Genomic DNA, 15,473 nt, shown 5'->3' on the forward strand with positions numbered 1-15,473 from the left:
CCATGTGTGACGTCCGGACCGGTGTCTGCATGCGGTTGGTGACGCCACAGCCTGTCATTTCTACAGGCTGCCGATTAGGGGACTGCACTTACCTCACCGGGTTTTGTGTCCACCCCGTGCCAGGACTTAGGGCTCGGACACACATACGGCCAATGCTGAGATGCAAGGGAGAGCAGGAGAGTGTGTTTGTGTATTACCAAGTCACAGTTGGAACCACGTGTGTTTGTGTGGTTGGGATTGTGTGTTACTGAACCATGATTTGGAAGTGTGTATCTCCTATGTGACTGTCTGTCTGTGTTCTCTATGTATCTAAGCGATGCACAGACAGTTTGGTGTATTAACTGGTTATGTTACATGTAATGATTGTTCCTCTTTAAAAGCGGTTATGTCACACTTTACGTTTTATAACCGGATACATGTGTGTGGTTCTTTTTTTCTCTAGGTGTTGCCTGTCTTTATAACTGGTTATATCACTCTTGGAGCTTAGCTTCCTTCAAACAAGGCTGATAGTCAATTTGGCAGAGAAGCGATAAAAAAGAAGTGATTTGAAGAGTGACTTACAGAAGTCCTTTGTAGTCTATATCAAATACATATCCTCATGTAACAATAGATAGGTCAGTGTTAAGAATACGATCAAGCTAAAGCCCTGGATAGAGTGGAAAAGAAGACACTAAAAGACATTTTAAGTGCATATTTAAGTGCTTAGTGACTCAGTGAAGAAGCGAGGGTCTTCGTTTTGAAGATTGAAGTCTGACTCAGCTTCACAGGCAGCCAGTGGAGGTTCCTTCAACCACCTGGGTGCCAGGAGAGAAAAGAGTCTTCTTTGGGTCTTGATGGATGGTGGTTTAAGTCAAGCTGCACTAGAGGGTTTGATTAGGGCTTTTAGGTATGTGGGAGCTGGTCCGCTTATGGCATTGTGGACAAGTGTCAGTATTTTAAATCTGATGCACGCAGCTATCCAGAGCCAGCGGAGAGAACACAGCAGGGTGTGACATGGGAGAACCTGGGGAGGCTGATATCATGCTGTGCAGCTGCATTCTGTTTGAGCTGTAGGAGTCTGATGGCACACAGAGGAAGCCGCCAGCAGTGAGCTGCAGCAGTCTGCTCTCTTGATGACAAGGGACAGAACAAGCACCTGCATTGCTTCAGTGGACAGAAATGGCCAGACTTTTTTTGTCATTGTAGAGGAGAAACCTTCATGACCAAGTCAAGTTAGCAATATTTGTTCATAATTGTTTTTGCTGCATGTTTACACATATCAGAGTTGACAGCCCTCATCTGCATCTGAGAACTAGTGCAATCCTGCCTTACCTCACCTGAATTCAACTGTGATGGGTAGCGAGGAGGAGCTGAGATGTGCAACATTTATTGAGGGCAAAAACAATTATCGAGATCGCTAGGACTTTCCATTGATCAGTAATGTTTTAACATGTCACTGGACTACACGCATGCCAAAGCAAATAGCTTGCATTTCCTTGGATTAACAGATCGCCTCATAGCTCGCTAAGTGCCGAAAGTCCATGCTCTAAATGCTAGCCATTTAGAATGTTTGCAACTTCATTTCTCAGTGGTCAGCACATTCTTTCCTTTTGAAGAGTAGGAAAGATGAATTTCAGGCTATCAAGTTCGGTGATTAAAACATTCTACTCTTAATTTAACTGCTAATTAATTTATATTACTACTACTACTATTACAGTTCTAGAGTTCTAGATCAAATTGTTCAGCCCTGTTTGTTAAATAGGTCATGATTTAAATTGTGTGTGTTATAATGTAGCATCCCCATCCCCCTGTATGTCCTCCTTTTGGGGGTTAATAAAGTGGCCACCGTATTGGGGAAACTCAGACTCAGGTGAACAGCATGAAGGGCACAGCTAACCAAAGCACGAGACAGAGGAGTAGAGGGAACAGAAACAAAACAAATCCACATGGCGCTTAGCACCATGGTAACAGCGATGCCAAAAGGGCGAAAATGGCCACATAAGCCTCTCGACATTTGAGTCTTTACTTTTGAATATCGGCCCCAGTTTATGGCAAAAGAAGGTTAAAAATATGGATTAGCCAGATAAACTGACAAGGTGTTATAGTTTCCTATATATATTTTGACAGTGTAGCACTTTGGAAAGAAAAAAACCCTCAGGCCATGTAGTGGGTTTGCTTTACAGGCAGACTCTTCCTGCGCCAATTTGTGCATGCATAAAGATAGCCTTTCTGCAGCCGGTTGAAGACAGCCGGTGGGTTCCAGATGACATCACCACCTGGACATGCTGCCCAGCTCAACTGGATGCAGCCTTTGAGTTCTAGTGAATCAGGCAATGAAATCTGAGTGATAAGGTGGAAATTACAGGTTCTCCTCTCCAAGGAGTAATGTTAAAGGGCAGCAGTCAAATTCGGTCTCGGTCCACAGTGAAATTACTCTAGTTCCAAACGTAGTGCCAAAGCTCAGGATGGCTTGCGTTGAGCTTATCGAGACTATTTCATTAGATATCTCCATGAGAGTGCGGTTTACTGTAGGCCTAAGCAAAATCAGTGTCAGTGAATCACCTCTTGTTTCGCATTGTCATCAGGATATGAATGCATGTCAGGAGAAGGGTTCCCTAGTGAGGTCTTTCCAGAGTTTGTAACACATTCGGCTCATGGACTTGAATCAGGTGTATTAGAGCAGCGCCAGTAATGAAACTGGAGTTATGGCTAAAATCCAAGAACATTGACTGAAAGAGAGCGAGAGCGAGAGAAAGAGAGAGAGAGAGAGAGAGAGAGAGAGAGAGAGAGAGAGAGAGAGAGAGAGAGAGAGAGAAAGGGAGACCATAGTGAAGTTGACTTATAGTACAGTTTAGTGCTATGCCATACTATAAAATGTAGCAGGCCTCAGGGAGATGCATAAACACTGAAGATGATAACTAGGAAATCAGAAAATTCACCATTTGAAAGAGAGCCGCAGTCAAACGCAAACTGTGTGTGTGTGTGTGTGTGTGTGTGTGTGTGTCCCCTGCTGCAGACCAGGCCACTCCTCACCGTGCCAGTGATGTAAATTTGCCCTCTTGCAGGATTGCATTGCATCCCTCTCCACAGTGTCTCTGAGGTGTTTCCTCCCCTCCTCTGTATCCTCGTCTGTCCCTCTCCCACTGACCCAGTCCTCTGGACCCTTACTGTCAACAGGAAGCCAGACAGGCAGCGGCCCGTGCGACTGGAGCTTTGATAAAGAGATTAAAGACATGGCAGAGTCCTTAGAGTAAGATAGGGAGAAAAAATTATTTCTGATTAGCTTACATGGAGTATGCATGAGGCATCAGAACTGCATTTAGAAAGTATAATGTACCACATAACGTAAGGACACAATAGCTCTGCTGTTCTTTCCATTTCACGGGAAGACCTGAAAAAGAACAGATCGTGTGTGATCTGTTAACTAACCTGGGACTATATTAATGCCCTGCAATCGTTTCACTGTTGTGAGTGGTACTTCCCCCGACATATTGATCTTTCAGTGTGTGAACAAGCAGGGGATGTATTCATGGGCATACACAGAATTGAAGTTAGTTTGGCCAGAGTGGTACTAGACATTAAGCTAATGTGGCAGCCTGCCTCAGTCCTACGTTCCTCTTATCAGTTTGTAAACACTGGCCGTGCAGCTGGCCATTCCTGGCCAGATTAATGATGTGCTGGAACCAAGTGATATCATCAGCGTGAGACAAGATATTCCCCTCGCACAGCACTGCTTGCACAGCTAATGTCCCCATTTGCAGGAAAAACCAGAGAGCTGACGGTTGGTTTTACATTTAGTAGATAAGAAGAGTGCTAGACGTTCTTAGCCAAAAAAAAAAACCCCAACATAATTAGTCATGACAAGCCTCAGCAGAAGGCACAGCTCCTAGAAAGCAGTGAAGAACTTTGAAGAAGCACGTGACTGTGTGAGTGTCACCTGTGGACATGCCGTTTTCCGCAGTCTGACATACCGAACTAGCATGAGGGGAGAGTGGTGGTAGCTTCCACCCAAGCAGTCACGAATCTGATCACAGCTGCTGTCTACTGCATTTGTGCCCTTGAGGACAGAACCTAATCTCCAGGGGCCCCTGGGGGATCTGTGGTAGGCTGTGCTGGGCGAGGACAAAATGGAGATACCAAAACAAAAAAAAGAAAAACGTCTAGCTGACTCAGAGATTGTGTACCTGTGAAACCCCACAGTTCCCAGGATGCCGAGAAACACCAAGTGTCCATAAACACGCCGCGCACTGTGGACAGACTCTGTTCAAAGCCGCCTCCACTCCGAACCAAATTAGCGCAGCGCATCTTATGGAACTGTTCAAAATGTAATCGGCACACAGTGGATGGGAACTCATCGCTGAATTAGAGGTGGGGATTAGTTGGCATAAAAATCCGTATGATTTGAGGTTGTTCAGTGTGTTTTAAAAAATATCCACAAATCCATATCCATTATTTAGGTGATTGTAATGCATTCAAAATATGCTTATAGAAACAATATACAAACAATGAGATTCATATGAGGAAAAAAACTGAAATATTAACTAAATAAATAAAATGTTTTACTTTGAGTTAGAACAGTTAGGTTTTATCCCAAGAGCCAATTCTGAGTGTATACTAATCTGCATAATGTTTGCACAGGGAGCACTGGAGCATCAAAACATTCTAAATTATTTTTAAATGATCTGTGAAATTCATTAGAATTATATTCAAACTTCCATGCTTGTTTTGTGCCCATTCTCACTTCTTTCAGATGTTCCACTACTCCTGCAGCAAAAGCAGTCAACAAAGACTGGAGAAACAATTACTTATATGAGCGTGTTTGCATTCCAGTATTCCAGTATGTTACACGGGAGCTCTAGTACCCCCCCCCCCCACCCCCCCCTCCCCGGGCCCTCGTCTCCACGTACACACAATGTGCCCCCAGGCCTTGTCGGCTGTGACAGGCGTGCTGAGAATGCTCCCGGCCCTGCTGTGCATGTGCTGCCCCTTTAGAAATCAGCAAGGAGTCCTTCATAAAGCCTCTCTGTGTCGGCCGGGAGCAGGAGCAGGAGTCCTCAGCCAGGAGGGCCCGTCGCCCGACATCCTGATCTGGATGGCGGTAGACATTCTCACCGCAGGGGGCGGGGTTTATAAAAGGACGGCTGGCACCTCGACCTTTGACTCTTGTGCCGGCTCCGGAGCCTCGGCGTGATTAACGAGAGCGGGAGGTGAATGGGGGCTTCGCAGAGCGAACGCTGCCTCGCTCGAGCGCTGGCTCATCAGGTGCCAGCAGTGTGTTTGAGGTTTGAAGTGTCATAGGGGGAGGGGGTTTAGACCGGCTCGACATGTGCCAAGACGTTTCTGACACAAGTGTGACGCCGCTCCAATTACAGAGAGAAAGGAGAACTGCGTTAATAATGTATCACTTGGTTATTGGCGTAGTATTGGGGAAATTTATTCTCTTCTTTCTCTTCGTTTCTTCTCTCTCTCTCTCTCTCTCTCTCTCTCTCTCAATTTCTTATGCTCTCTCTCTCTCTACACCTCTCTGACGTTTACACTCTCTTGCACACCTTCTTTTTCACACTTCATATGGTATTTATATATATATATATATTTCCTCTCAATTTAGTCATATCCAGTATGTGCCTCGAAATATGGAAAAACCAGATATGTTGCTGTATAATGCAATTGTGATATACCTTCATAGTGCGACATGGTTATAGATTGGCCTTGTGTTATCTTGACAAATTATTTTGTGCACCTGCAAAAAAATTATTTACATTTCTTGCATCATGCAATTGCAATGATTCATTAATCACGACATCCACACAGCACTTATTTGAAATGTCCAGGACTAGCCAGGAGGAAACACAACACAATAACAGTTTTGAAATTTGTTATAGAGATCATTTGCACATTGTAGCTTTCTATGATATCAGTACTGCAAAGGCCAATATTGTGATAACAAACAACAACAATAAAAACATTTGATTTACATAGAGTATTTTAAAACAAGGCTTACAAAGTGATTTACAGAATTAGAAGAAAAAGTCAGAATACACAAACAAAGAATATGATAAAGGAGCAAAATATGAAATACTGTACAGCACAGCCCTAATCTCCCATCAGCAGGAGGGTGATTGCAAGCCCTGACTTTCCATCTACCAGCCACAGCACCGATGAGCACGATGAGCACCTCTACATACTCACAGCACCTCCACACACTCACAGCATCGATGAGCACGATGAGCACCTCTACATACTCATAGCACCTCCACACACACAGCATCGATGAGCACGTCCACACACTCACAGCACCGATGAGCACCTCCACACACTCACAACATAGATGAACACCTGCACACACTCACAGCATAGATGAGCACCTCAACACACTCACAGCTCCGATGAGCGCAATGAGCACCTCCACACATTCACAGCAGCCCCACACACACGGCACCGATGAGCATGTCCACACACTCACAGCACCTCAACACACTCACAGCACCGATGAGCACCTCCACACACTCACAACATAGATGAGCACCTCAACACACTCACATCACCGATGAGCACCTCCACACACTTACAGCACCTCAACACACTCACAGCACCGATGAGCACCTCCACACACTCACAGCACCGATGAGCACCTCCACACACTCACAGCACCGATGAGCACCTCAACACACTCACAGGAGACACTGAGAGCTCTACTCTTACACACTAGCACAACGACCGTGCTCATGCACTACAGTCGTATACATAATCGGAATTTGTTCCCTTCACATGAACTGCTCTCCTCCACAAGCTTCAGTCGGCTCTCTCTCCTTCCCTGGTGGATGATGGGAAAACTGTCAGGGCCAATCATATCAGCCAGCAAACTATGTGGTACTGACTTTACTATGATACCAAGAAGAGTTTTAATGTAATAACTGTAATATTGACCACATTAACACCTTTTATCTCTTTTTCTTAAGTACTCGAAAATATTTATGCATGTGAAAATGCACATTAAAGCTTAATTAAACTAGTGTAAACAAAAATTGCCAGTCACTACTATGGCCAGTCACCACCTTAGTAGTAACCACATGGAAAGACTTCAGTTACAGCCCAGCGTGAGTGAAAGCCAAGAAAATATGAGTTCTCTGACAGTAGGCACAGCAGGAGAATGACGAGGATCGAAGGTGCGGCAGGGGTCAAAGGCCTCGTCGACCAGCTGCCATTATTCCATGCCCACATCCCGGGACACTAGCTGCCTTCCAAGTAGCACCAACCCTGACTGGCCACACCTTGCTTCCTGTCCAACAAGGCGTGGAGATCAGTGTGCAGCTCACGCTGCAATATTCCCGTCAATGTACACGCCTTTAATTAGAGGCACTTTACTCCACCTAATCCTATTGCCAGCATGTGGTTTCAGACACATACATGAACTGGTTTAAGCACACGCTGCCTTTTGCAGCATATGAGCTGTATTCCCAGTTCATTCCTACGATGGATCTGCATGACATGTCGAATGTATTCAGTCGGTTAACACATTAGTGTAAGAGTATATCTGCACCAGAGTGTCAGTAGTTTGTCACCATATCATTTCAGATTTATTTTTGCTCTTTGTCTTTCTTGCCATCACATTATCTTTCATAACTCTCTCTCTGTTTTGCGCTCGCTCGCTCTTTCTCTCTCTCTCTCTCTCTCTCTCTCTCTCTCTCTGTTATGCCCCAGGGTCGTCTCGTGTGTAAGAGCTGTACACTGGGTTTGTAAAAGCCGCGCCTGGAAGCACTGAATCAAATTATTCTCCGGTTACCAATTCATTTCTCTTTATGGCAGCTCACTTGGGACTGGAAGCCACAATAAGTGAGCCTGTGTGTTGTGTTTTCAAGGCCATAGTTGGCCTAGCTCCACCTGGGCTTGCCTTGCAGTGAACGTGAAGGGCTTCCCCACAAACACGTATACAAACAAAACAAACCAAGAAAACAACCTGTATACTGCAGAGCCCACAGTCCAGGAGCTCTTTATATTTCAGCATTTTTGTCAGCAAAAGACCTAGATAAAACAGATGGATAAAAACAAAAGAAAATATTTCCAATTCAGGAGAGAAGTATGTCTAAAAGTCATGTTACAATTTCCTTCTTCTTTTTTGAATGCTAGATTTCAAATGGTAAAATTGGGCTGGAATAATGTAATAAATTTTCAAATTCTGTTGATAAAGTTATAGAATCAGCTTTCAATTTATTATAACGTTTTTGACTATTAAAACGTTTTTGACATTAGCGAAAATGATGTAAGCTTTAGATATTTAATATTTTAAAAAATATTATTAGTATTAGTTTATTTATTATCATTATTGTGTTATTATTGTGTATTAGTTTTTGCATAAATGATTAACTCAAACCAGTAATTGGGAAATGACGCAGGCTTTTGGACTACTGTAGGTTGACGTTATTGGGCACATCTCATGTGAATGTCCTGCCATTGTTGGACGTGATTGGTTCCAGTGCTTGGTTTTCATTTAAACCCAGATGTTACCCAACAGCAAAGACAAGCCTCTTGGCCTGCGTTAAAGAGCACTTCTGTGGAGTGGACCAGAGCTGCAGGGCTGGTGCTGCTTTATCCAGCCAGGGCTGGGCTGAGCTGAGCACTCGCGCATGCAGGTAACCCAGCCAGTGTTCAGCCTTACTGACTTCATGCAGTTTCTCTCTCTCTGCCTGTCTCGGCACCGTTTCACCTTTAGGAAGAGGCGAAGAAGAGAGGTATGCTGAAGCTTTGTTTGCTGTGAACGCTTTATCTCCGCACACGCTGCTTAAGCCGCCTTGCTGGCAAATGTCTGCAAAGAACCCCGAGGAAAGATGTATTTCCATTAATTCCTGTCACCGAAAAGCAACGTTATTTGTCATTGTTGGCTGCTGCTGCAGCGCTCCCTTACCCAGTTTTAGTGGAGGTTTGTATTATTGGCTTAGCAGGGAGAATTTATGTTGGCCTGGGACTTTTATTTCATTTTCACACAGAATTAGGCTCTTGTGTGACTTCACAAATTAATCAGTATAGGGTAAGTAAATAAATACGTTTTTGCAAACCCCGAGGCCCATGTGTGGAACTTGTAAACCCAGCAATCATTTGGTAATTATTCCAGCATCAGGTGCAAATGCACTCTAGAAATGTACAGATATGACATTGGCATCAGGAGAAAATGTCCTTAATGATCATAGTTATGATTGGAGTTATATGATTGTAGTTAAATCCATCTACTGTATGGCAGCTATAAAACAGGCATCTTTTATGATATTGCTCAACAACATAGTTGATTGTAAGCCACAGGCAATGAGTCATAACTAACTCCATCCTTAACTGTGGCATAAAAGGGCAGACTAAGGATAATATAAGACACGCCCACACATGCACAACCACACCCACCCACACACATATACACACACACACACACAGTACTGTGCAAACATTTTAGGCAGGTGTGAAAAAATGCTGTAAACTAAGAATCCTTTCAAAAACAGAAGTGTTAATAGTTTATTTTCATCAATTAACAAAATGCAGTGAACAAACAGAAGAGAAATCTAAACCAAATCAATATTTGGTGTGACCACCCTTTACCTTCAAAACAGCATCAATTCTTCTAGGTACACTTGCACACAGTTTGTGTGTGGACAGTTTGGAACTTTGCTGGTAGGTTGTTCCAAACATCTTGGAGAACTTACCACAGATGTAGGTTTCCTCAAATCACTTTAGGCCAGACTTCTCCGGACAGTAGATGGGTGTACCTGGGTCTCACTGGTTTCTGCCAGTTCTGAGCTGATGGCACTGCTGGACATCTTCCAATTTTGAAGGGAAATAAGCTTGATGTGTTTTTCATGTGCTGCATTAAGTTTCCTTGGCCAACCGCTGCGTCTACCATCCTCAACGTTGCCTGTTACTTTGTGTTTCTTCAAAAGAGCTTGAACAGCACATCTTGAAACTCCCGTCTGCTTTGAAATCTTTGTCTGGGAGAGCCCTTGCTGATGCAGTATAACTAACTTGTGTCTTGTTGCTGTGCTCAGTCTTGCCATGGTGTCTGATCTGTCTTCCACAACCACACCTTGACAGCAGAGTTTGGCTTTTCCTCACCCAGTTTTAAGCCTGCTACACAGCTGTTTATGTTTCAGTTAATCACAGTGTTTCAACCTACATGTGAAATTGATGATCGTTAGTACCTGTTTGGTATAACTGGTTGATCATACACCTGACTATAATCCTACAAAATCCCTGACTTTGTGCAAGAGTACCTATAAGGTTTGAAGGCAAAGGGTAATAACACCAAATATTGATTTGATTTAGATTTTTCTTTTGTTCGCTCACTTTGCATTTTGTAAATTGGTAAAAAATAAATAAATTATTTTTATTTGTATGTCTGAAAGGATTCTTAGTTTACAGCATTTTTTCACGCCTGCCTAAAACTTTTGCACAGTACTATATATATATATATATATATATATATACACTAAAGAATTTTACAAGATACAGGTATCAGGTATATTGCATATCCGCATCCATATTAATTCCAGAGTTGGAATGCCAGAGACGTTTCAGCTGCAGAAATGCAGCTACAGTGTTATTTTCTCATCCTTCGTAATGTCACAGTGCCTTCATCTGCCCTTAAACCAGCTGTGACGGGTATGTTTACTGTAGCTTTCCTCTGTAAGAGCCACGGATAAGCCTCCAGTCAGCATTACTTACATTTGCATTCAGTCTTTGTGTGACTCTCCCGTTCTCTCTCGCACTGAATTCCATTCAGAATTCAGCCCTGCTAAAAGCACCTCTGTGCCGAAGGCCGGTGCGCTGTAATGTCTGTGAACAGAAACTTTGCAGACATCACTGGACCGCTTTGGGTCAGTCTTTCTCGGTGGGTTTGGTTTGGCTGGTCACTTACATGCATGGCAAGGGGGATCACTGTGTTGACGCTGACAGGTAGCTTGCATTAGATTAATGCACTTGTTCTTATTTGAGGACACGAATCTGCCTGTTGTCGGAACGTGGCGCATTTACTGGTCTCATGGGAGCAGGCAGGAGTTGCCGGATCAGCACGGCGGGACGTAATAAGCTGAATTCTCGCTCCACTGGACGATCACCAGCCCCTGTCTGGTTTTGCAGGTGCAGCAGTTGAGGTTTGAGAAGCTTCACGGAGCAGGCCTGATTCTCGGATACGGCGCTGGCGTAGCGCCTGCACTGCAGACTACGTGGAGCAGCAACGATTCCGTTCACGATTTCATCTTGATCACCATGCCACCACCGTTTAGAAGCCAGTTTGTTTGTGATCAAAGGGTGTGACCTGGCTAATCTTGTAGATAGAGGTCACGGTTCACCTAATACTGTAATGCAACGCAGCAGCAAAGATGCAGCGTGTTTAAGTGGTCTTCTGATTTAACGGTACAAAAGTACCTCAGCAGACAGATCGTCAGAAGGGGCCTTTCTTGGGCTTTGGGGAGAATTTTAATTGCAAAGGAGCCTCAGCAGGTACTGTCTTTGGGAACCTTACAGACCTGGTATCATGACAGAATCGTACTGTGTACCATTATATCACCTGGTCCTGCCTGAGATGGCAGGTAATAGAACGCAGCGGAATGTGTTTAATTGCATGAAACTCTCAGGATAGGAAGGCAGTAAGTAAAACAGCACGTCACTGCAGTTCCTGTGCTAGGTGAGAATGAAATGACAGCTTTGTATTCGAAACGTCCTCTTACTTTTCCCCGAAGTGGGTGGGCTGGTGCCAGTTTTGCACTGGTGCACCAGACTGTCAAGAGCCCCAGGATCCAGCGTTTATCGGTATCAGAAGCGGTAGCACCTCACTCTTTCTGTTTAAGGTCTCAGCTCATAGCGCGAACTCACCTGCGGTGTCGGGCGCAGGAAGCCGCCGTCCGGCGGGACAGCCTCCTGTCACGTGCTCCTGGCCGCATAAAACAGCCTGTGGTCTTTGTGCTCTAAGCAAGAGCTGTTGGAAAGTTCCAACTAATTCCCCCCGTTAAAAGTGGGAGGGGCGTGGCGAGTGGGAATCTGCGACTGGCACGTGACACAAGCAGCAGAGTTTGTATCCCCCAAGTGTGCTTTTAAAGACCGCCCGATGGGCCTTGGTCACACTCCGCATCCACTTCACTCGCTAAATTTAGCCTCATTAGAAAGAATTAAACAAAGAGAAATGTCAGCGAGTGAAGACCCACCCCCACCCCTTTCCTGACCATTGCATGTTGATCACACTTCTTTGCTTTGATAATGGTTTTTCTTTTTTCAGTCCAAGGGATTACGGAAGGATTACGTTTAGCACACTGAATAATGTGCTCAGGCTCTACTGGCATATGTGTATTGCTGCAGAGAATGAAGGCTGGCAAGGTGACAGGCGTCTGAATGCCAGTAAGTATTCATCTTGGTACTGGAATGGGCGTAGAAAACTCTCTCTTTGACGATATTTGTCATGCTTGATGCCTACATAAACGCAACTGGCCCCGGTCTCTTTGTTTTCGTAAATAACTGGTTTTAGTTTCCGAGGTTTGTTGTCGTCTCTCTGACGTTAGCTCTGTAACAAACAGGACTGGACGACCAGGCAATCCAACCCTATGGTCATTAGCTAGCTTTCTCAAACCACTAGAAGCGATCCTGCTCCAAGCCGGGGAGAGCCAGCCAGGGCTACGAAGTCCTGGAGAGATGACAGCGAAACGTGGTTGGGTCCCTCCACAACAGCATCTGCCGCGCGGCCGTGGCCGCCGCTTGGGGTTCGAGCGGTTCCTTTTATTTCCCACCCCCCCTGCGGGCGGGCTTCTCCACCGCTCCGTGGCCGGAGGCCAGCACCATTTGGAAACAGATCTGCCCCCCCGAGGGCCCGTGGCGGCAGCAGTGTTGACAGCTTAAAGGAGCAGTTCAGCCGTTAGCGATTAGCCGAGCTGGCTCTGCAGCACGGCGCCTCCCAGGATGGAGGGGAGCGGGTGGAGGGACAGGCTGAGGTCGGGGAGGATTTCAGTAGCAACGGAGGAGGAGGAAAGCGAGGGATCAGACTCGGAATCTGGACTCGGATCAGTCTCTCAGCACGTGGAGCAGTTTAAGTGAGGGTCAGATCATTGACTCTCATGGGGCGGAGTGGAGCTTGTATGCAATGCTGTGCCACGTACCTTCTGGTTACAAGGCGTAGTTCAGCTCACCAGACTGATTCATCGAATGAAAAACCAGTCCATATCAGTTCAATTTAGGTTTGTTTTTTTTAAGTGACCACAAGGCAGCTTTACAGAACCCCTGTTCCAGATCTCTAATGAGCACGCTGAGGCCATGAAAAGATAAACAGAACCTTGAGAGGAGGCAAGACTCAAAGGAGAACCACACTTACAGGCTGTAGGTAGCCATGGAGACAAGGATGGAAATGAAATGCAGGGTTAAAAACAGAGGTAAGCTAAGATTTGTGAGATAAGGCAGTAACAAATGCCAAAAGTCACTCAAGGGTCTGTGAACACTGTGTTCATAGATGTAGCTTTTGTCATATGTCAGACATGTAACAGATATGGCATTTCTCCTAACTAAACACACCCGATTCAACTCATCACCTAATTACCCAATTGTGTCAAGTAATGTAAAAGCAAAGGAAATAATCTAATGCAGACTGCTTGGGTGCACTGGGAACCACAGCGGGATCCTAATCCCATGGCAGTAAAACACCGCCACTTATTGTTTCGCCGCTCAGGAAGCTGTGTGTTGGTTCTAGCCTTTTCAAAGGCCCCGACTGTGAATACACCAGCGTTTCGCAGCTTCCTTCCTCCAGGAAAAACACCAGGTCAACACAGGAGCAAAATGACCAGTAAAATGCCCACCAAAAGTGAATGTGCTGTGTGTTGTGTTTATGTGTGTGCGTGTGTGTTACAAGAGTGTGTGGGAGCACTGCTGGCTAGCGAAGACATGGTTAGCAGCGAGTGTGCCAGTGACTCACAATCAGAAGTGGTTCGCTCCTTATAGAATGAGTCAGGCCAAAGAACCCTCAGGCATTGACTCACATCTGTGGACGTGATCCTGAGGAGTGTGGGACACACAGCGCTCCTGTTTTCTCGGAGACGTGTGGGACTGGCGACATGGAACAACGGAACGCTCGTTTGTTATGCTGATGGATTGGGAAAGCCGCAGAAGGGCGGGTGAATCTTGCAAGTCGCGGGCCTTGTTTTTCCTGGGTGTTTGGAAGCGTGGAACGGCTGGCAGTCTCTAAAACCATGGTCTTATATCATCAGTATTTACCTTGGATATCACAGATGGGATCTCTTCCACTGCTGCAGTAAGAAAAATGACTGTCTCGAGTACTCGGATTAGGAGAGTGACACTCTAAAAGAGTTCACTCCTTCTTTGAAGTTTGTGTGCCTAATGGTCCTTGCAATTTATGGTAGAACTCCATTGGAAACAGGTTAAAGTTACTATAATAAGGAAGACACAGAAGTAAAGAATAAATCCAACTGGAGAGATTAATCAAAACAAACCAGGAGCAATCAAATCCAGAACTGTAATCCAGTCTCATAACCATAACAGCGAATTTTTCTGGTAACAGAAGATAAACATGACAGACCTACAGGGAAATAGGCTCAGAAACATAACAGCAAATGCAAGACTTTTGCAAAGGCTGATGGCATGAAGCAGAGCGCATGTACACAGAATCGTTTACAGCAGGTATCCCAGATTCAGTACCGGGGGAGACAGTGATGTCCGGAGTGTTTCCTCCGACCCTGATGTGATGGCTATGCTCCTTCATCTTTTTCTTCTGCCGTTTTCCACTGCTCCGTTGAGAGAGAGCTCCTCTCAACTCTCAACTCCTCCGTGCTGCAGGCAGGGCTCCCGGCTGCCCGGCCAGCATCGGCCCTGGTGTAATTACGGGTCCTGCAGCTCACGTGGCTGCAGCGCTGCCCTTGAGTCAGGGTCTCCTTCCTCTCTTCCTGACTGCGCATTCATCAGCAAAGCTCTCTGCTGAGCCCGAGCTCATCGATCCTAACAGCCTGCAATCCCAGTAAACCCCCACAGGTCTTTTAGAGTTCACGCCAATGCCTTTTTGGAACCCGACTCTGCCTCTCTGCCTTGACAGGTGGAATTGTCCGGTGAATCAAAGAGCGCTCGGGCAGCTGCTCTCTCGGTTTCTGCATCAGAATCTGACATCATTTCTTGATATCCAGTGAAGCGCATCTCATGGGCGCTACCCGTTCACCGCAAACACCCGAAAATTTGAGTGAAAGCAACAAATCCCACCTTGTTAGGTGAGAGCCGGCTGATTTTCTTGAAAATGACACTTCGGGGGTTCTTGAGTGGTCTAAATGCTAGCCCTATCATTGGGTGATTGCTGGTTTGATCCCCAACGTCTGATAGTTGCCACCCTGCTCCGAGTGTGCTGAACTGTCCAGTGATGTGCTTGGAGCAGATTCAAAGGATGCGGTGGCTGGCTGCATGAGTAGCAGGGGAGGCATGAGCTAGTCTTCACCCTCCTGGCCTGGTGACACAGGGTGATCATTGGACAGTGGGTGGAA

The 15,473-nt window shown here is 45.5% G+C and overlaps 1 protein-coding gene across 2 annotated transcripts in view; it reads left to right on the plus strand.

The window, feature by feature from the left end:
• The window catches only part of sema6ba (sema domain, transmembrane domain (TM), and cytoplasmic domain, (semaphorin) 6Ba), an 80,658-nt gene that overhangs the window by 3,650 nt on the left and 61,535 nt on the right, over positions 1 to 15,473 (plus strand). The window contains exon 1 of one of the 2 annotated variants that reach the window (XM_081723421.1): positions 11,803 to 12,348. The exons of the other annotated variant lie outside the window; for it this stretch is intronic. Coding sequence (XP_081579547.1) covers positions 12,183 to 12,348 — 166 coding nt within the window. The 5' untranslated portion in view covers positions 11,803 to 12,182. Of the gene's footprint in view, positions 1 to 11,802; positions 12,349 to 15,473 lie in introns of those variants that run through there. 2 annotated transcript variants of the gene reach the window in all.

This window comes from Electrophorus electricus, chromosome 11 (assembly GCF_041902795.1).
Source record: "Electrophorus electricus isolate QZ-2024a chromosome 11, ASM4190279v1, whole genome shotgun sequence".
Lineage (NCBI taxonomy): Eukaryota > Metazoa > Chordata > Actinopteri > Gymnotiformes > Gymnotidae > Electrophorus > Electrophorus electricus.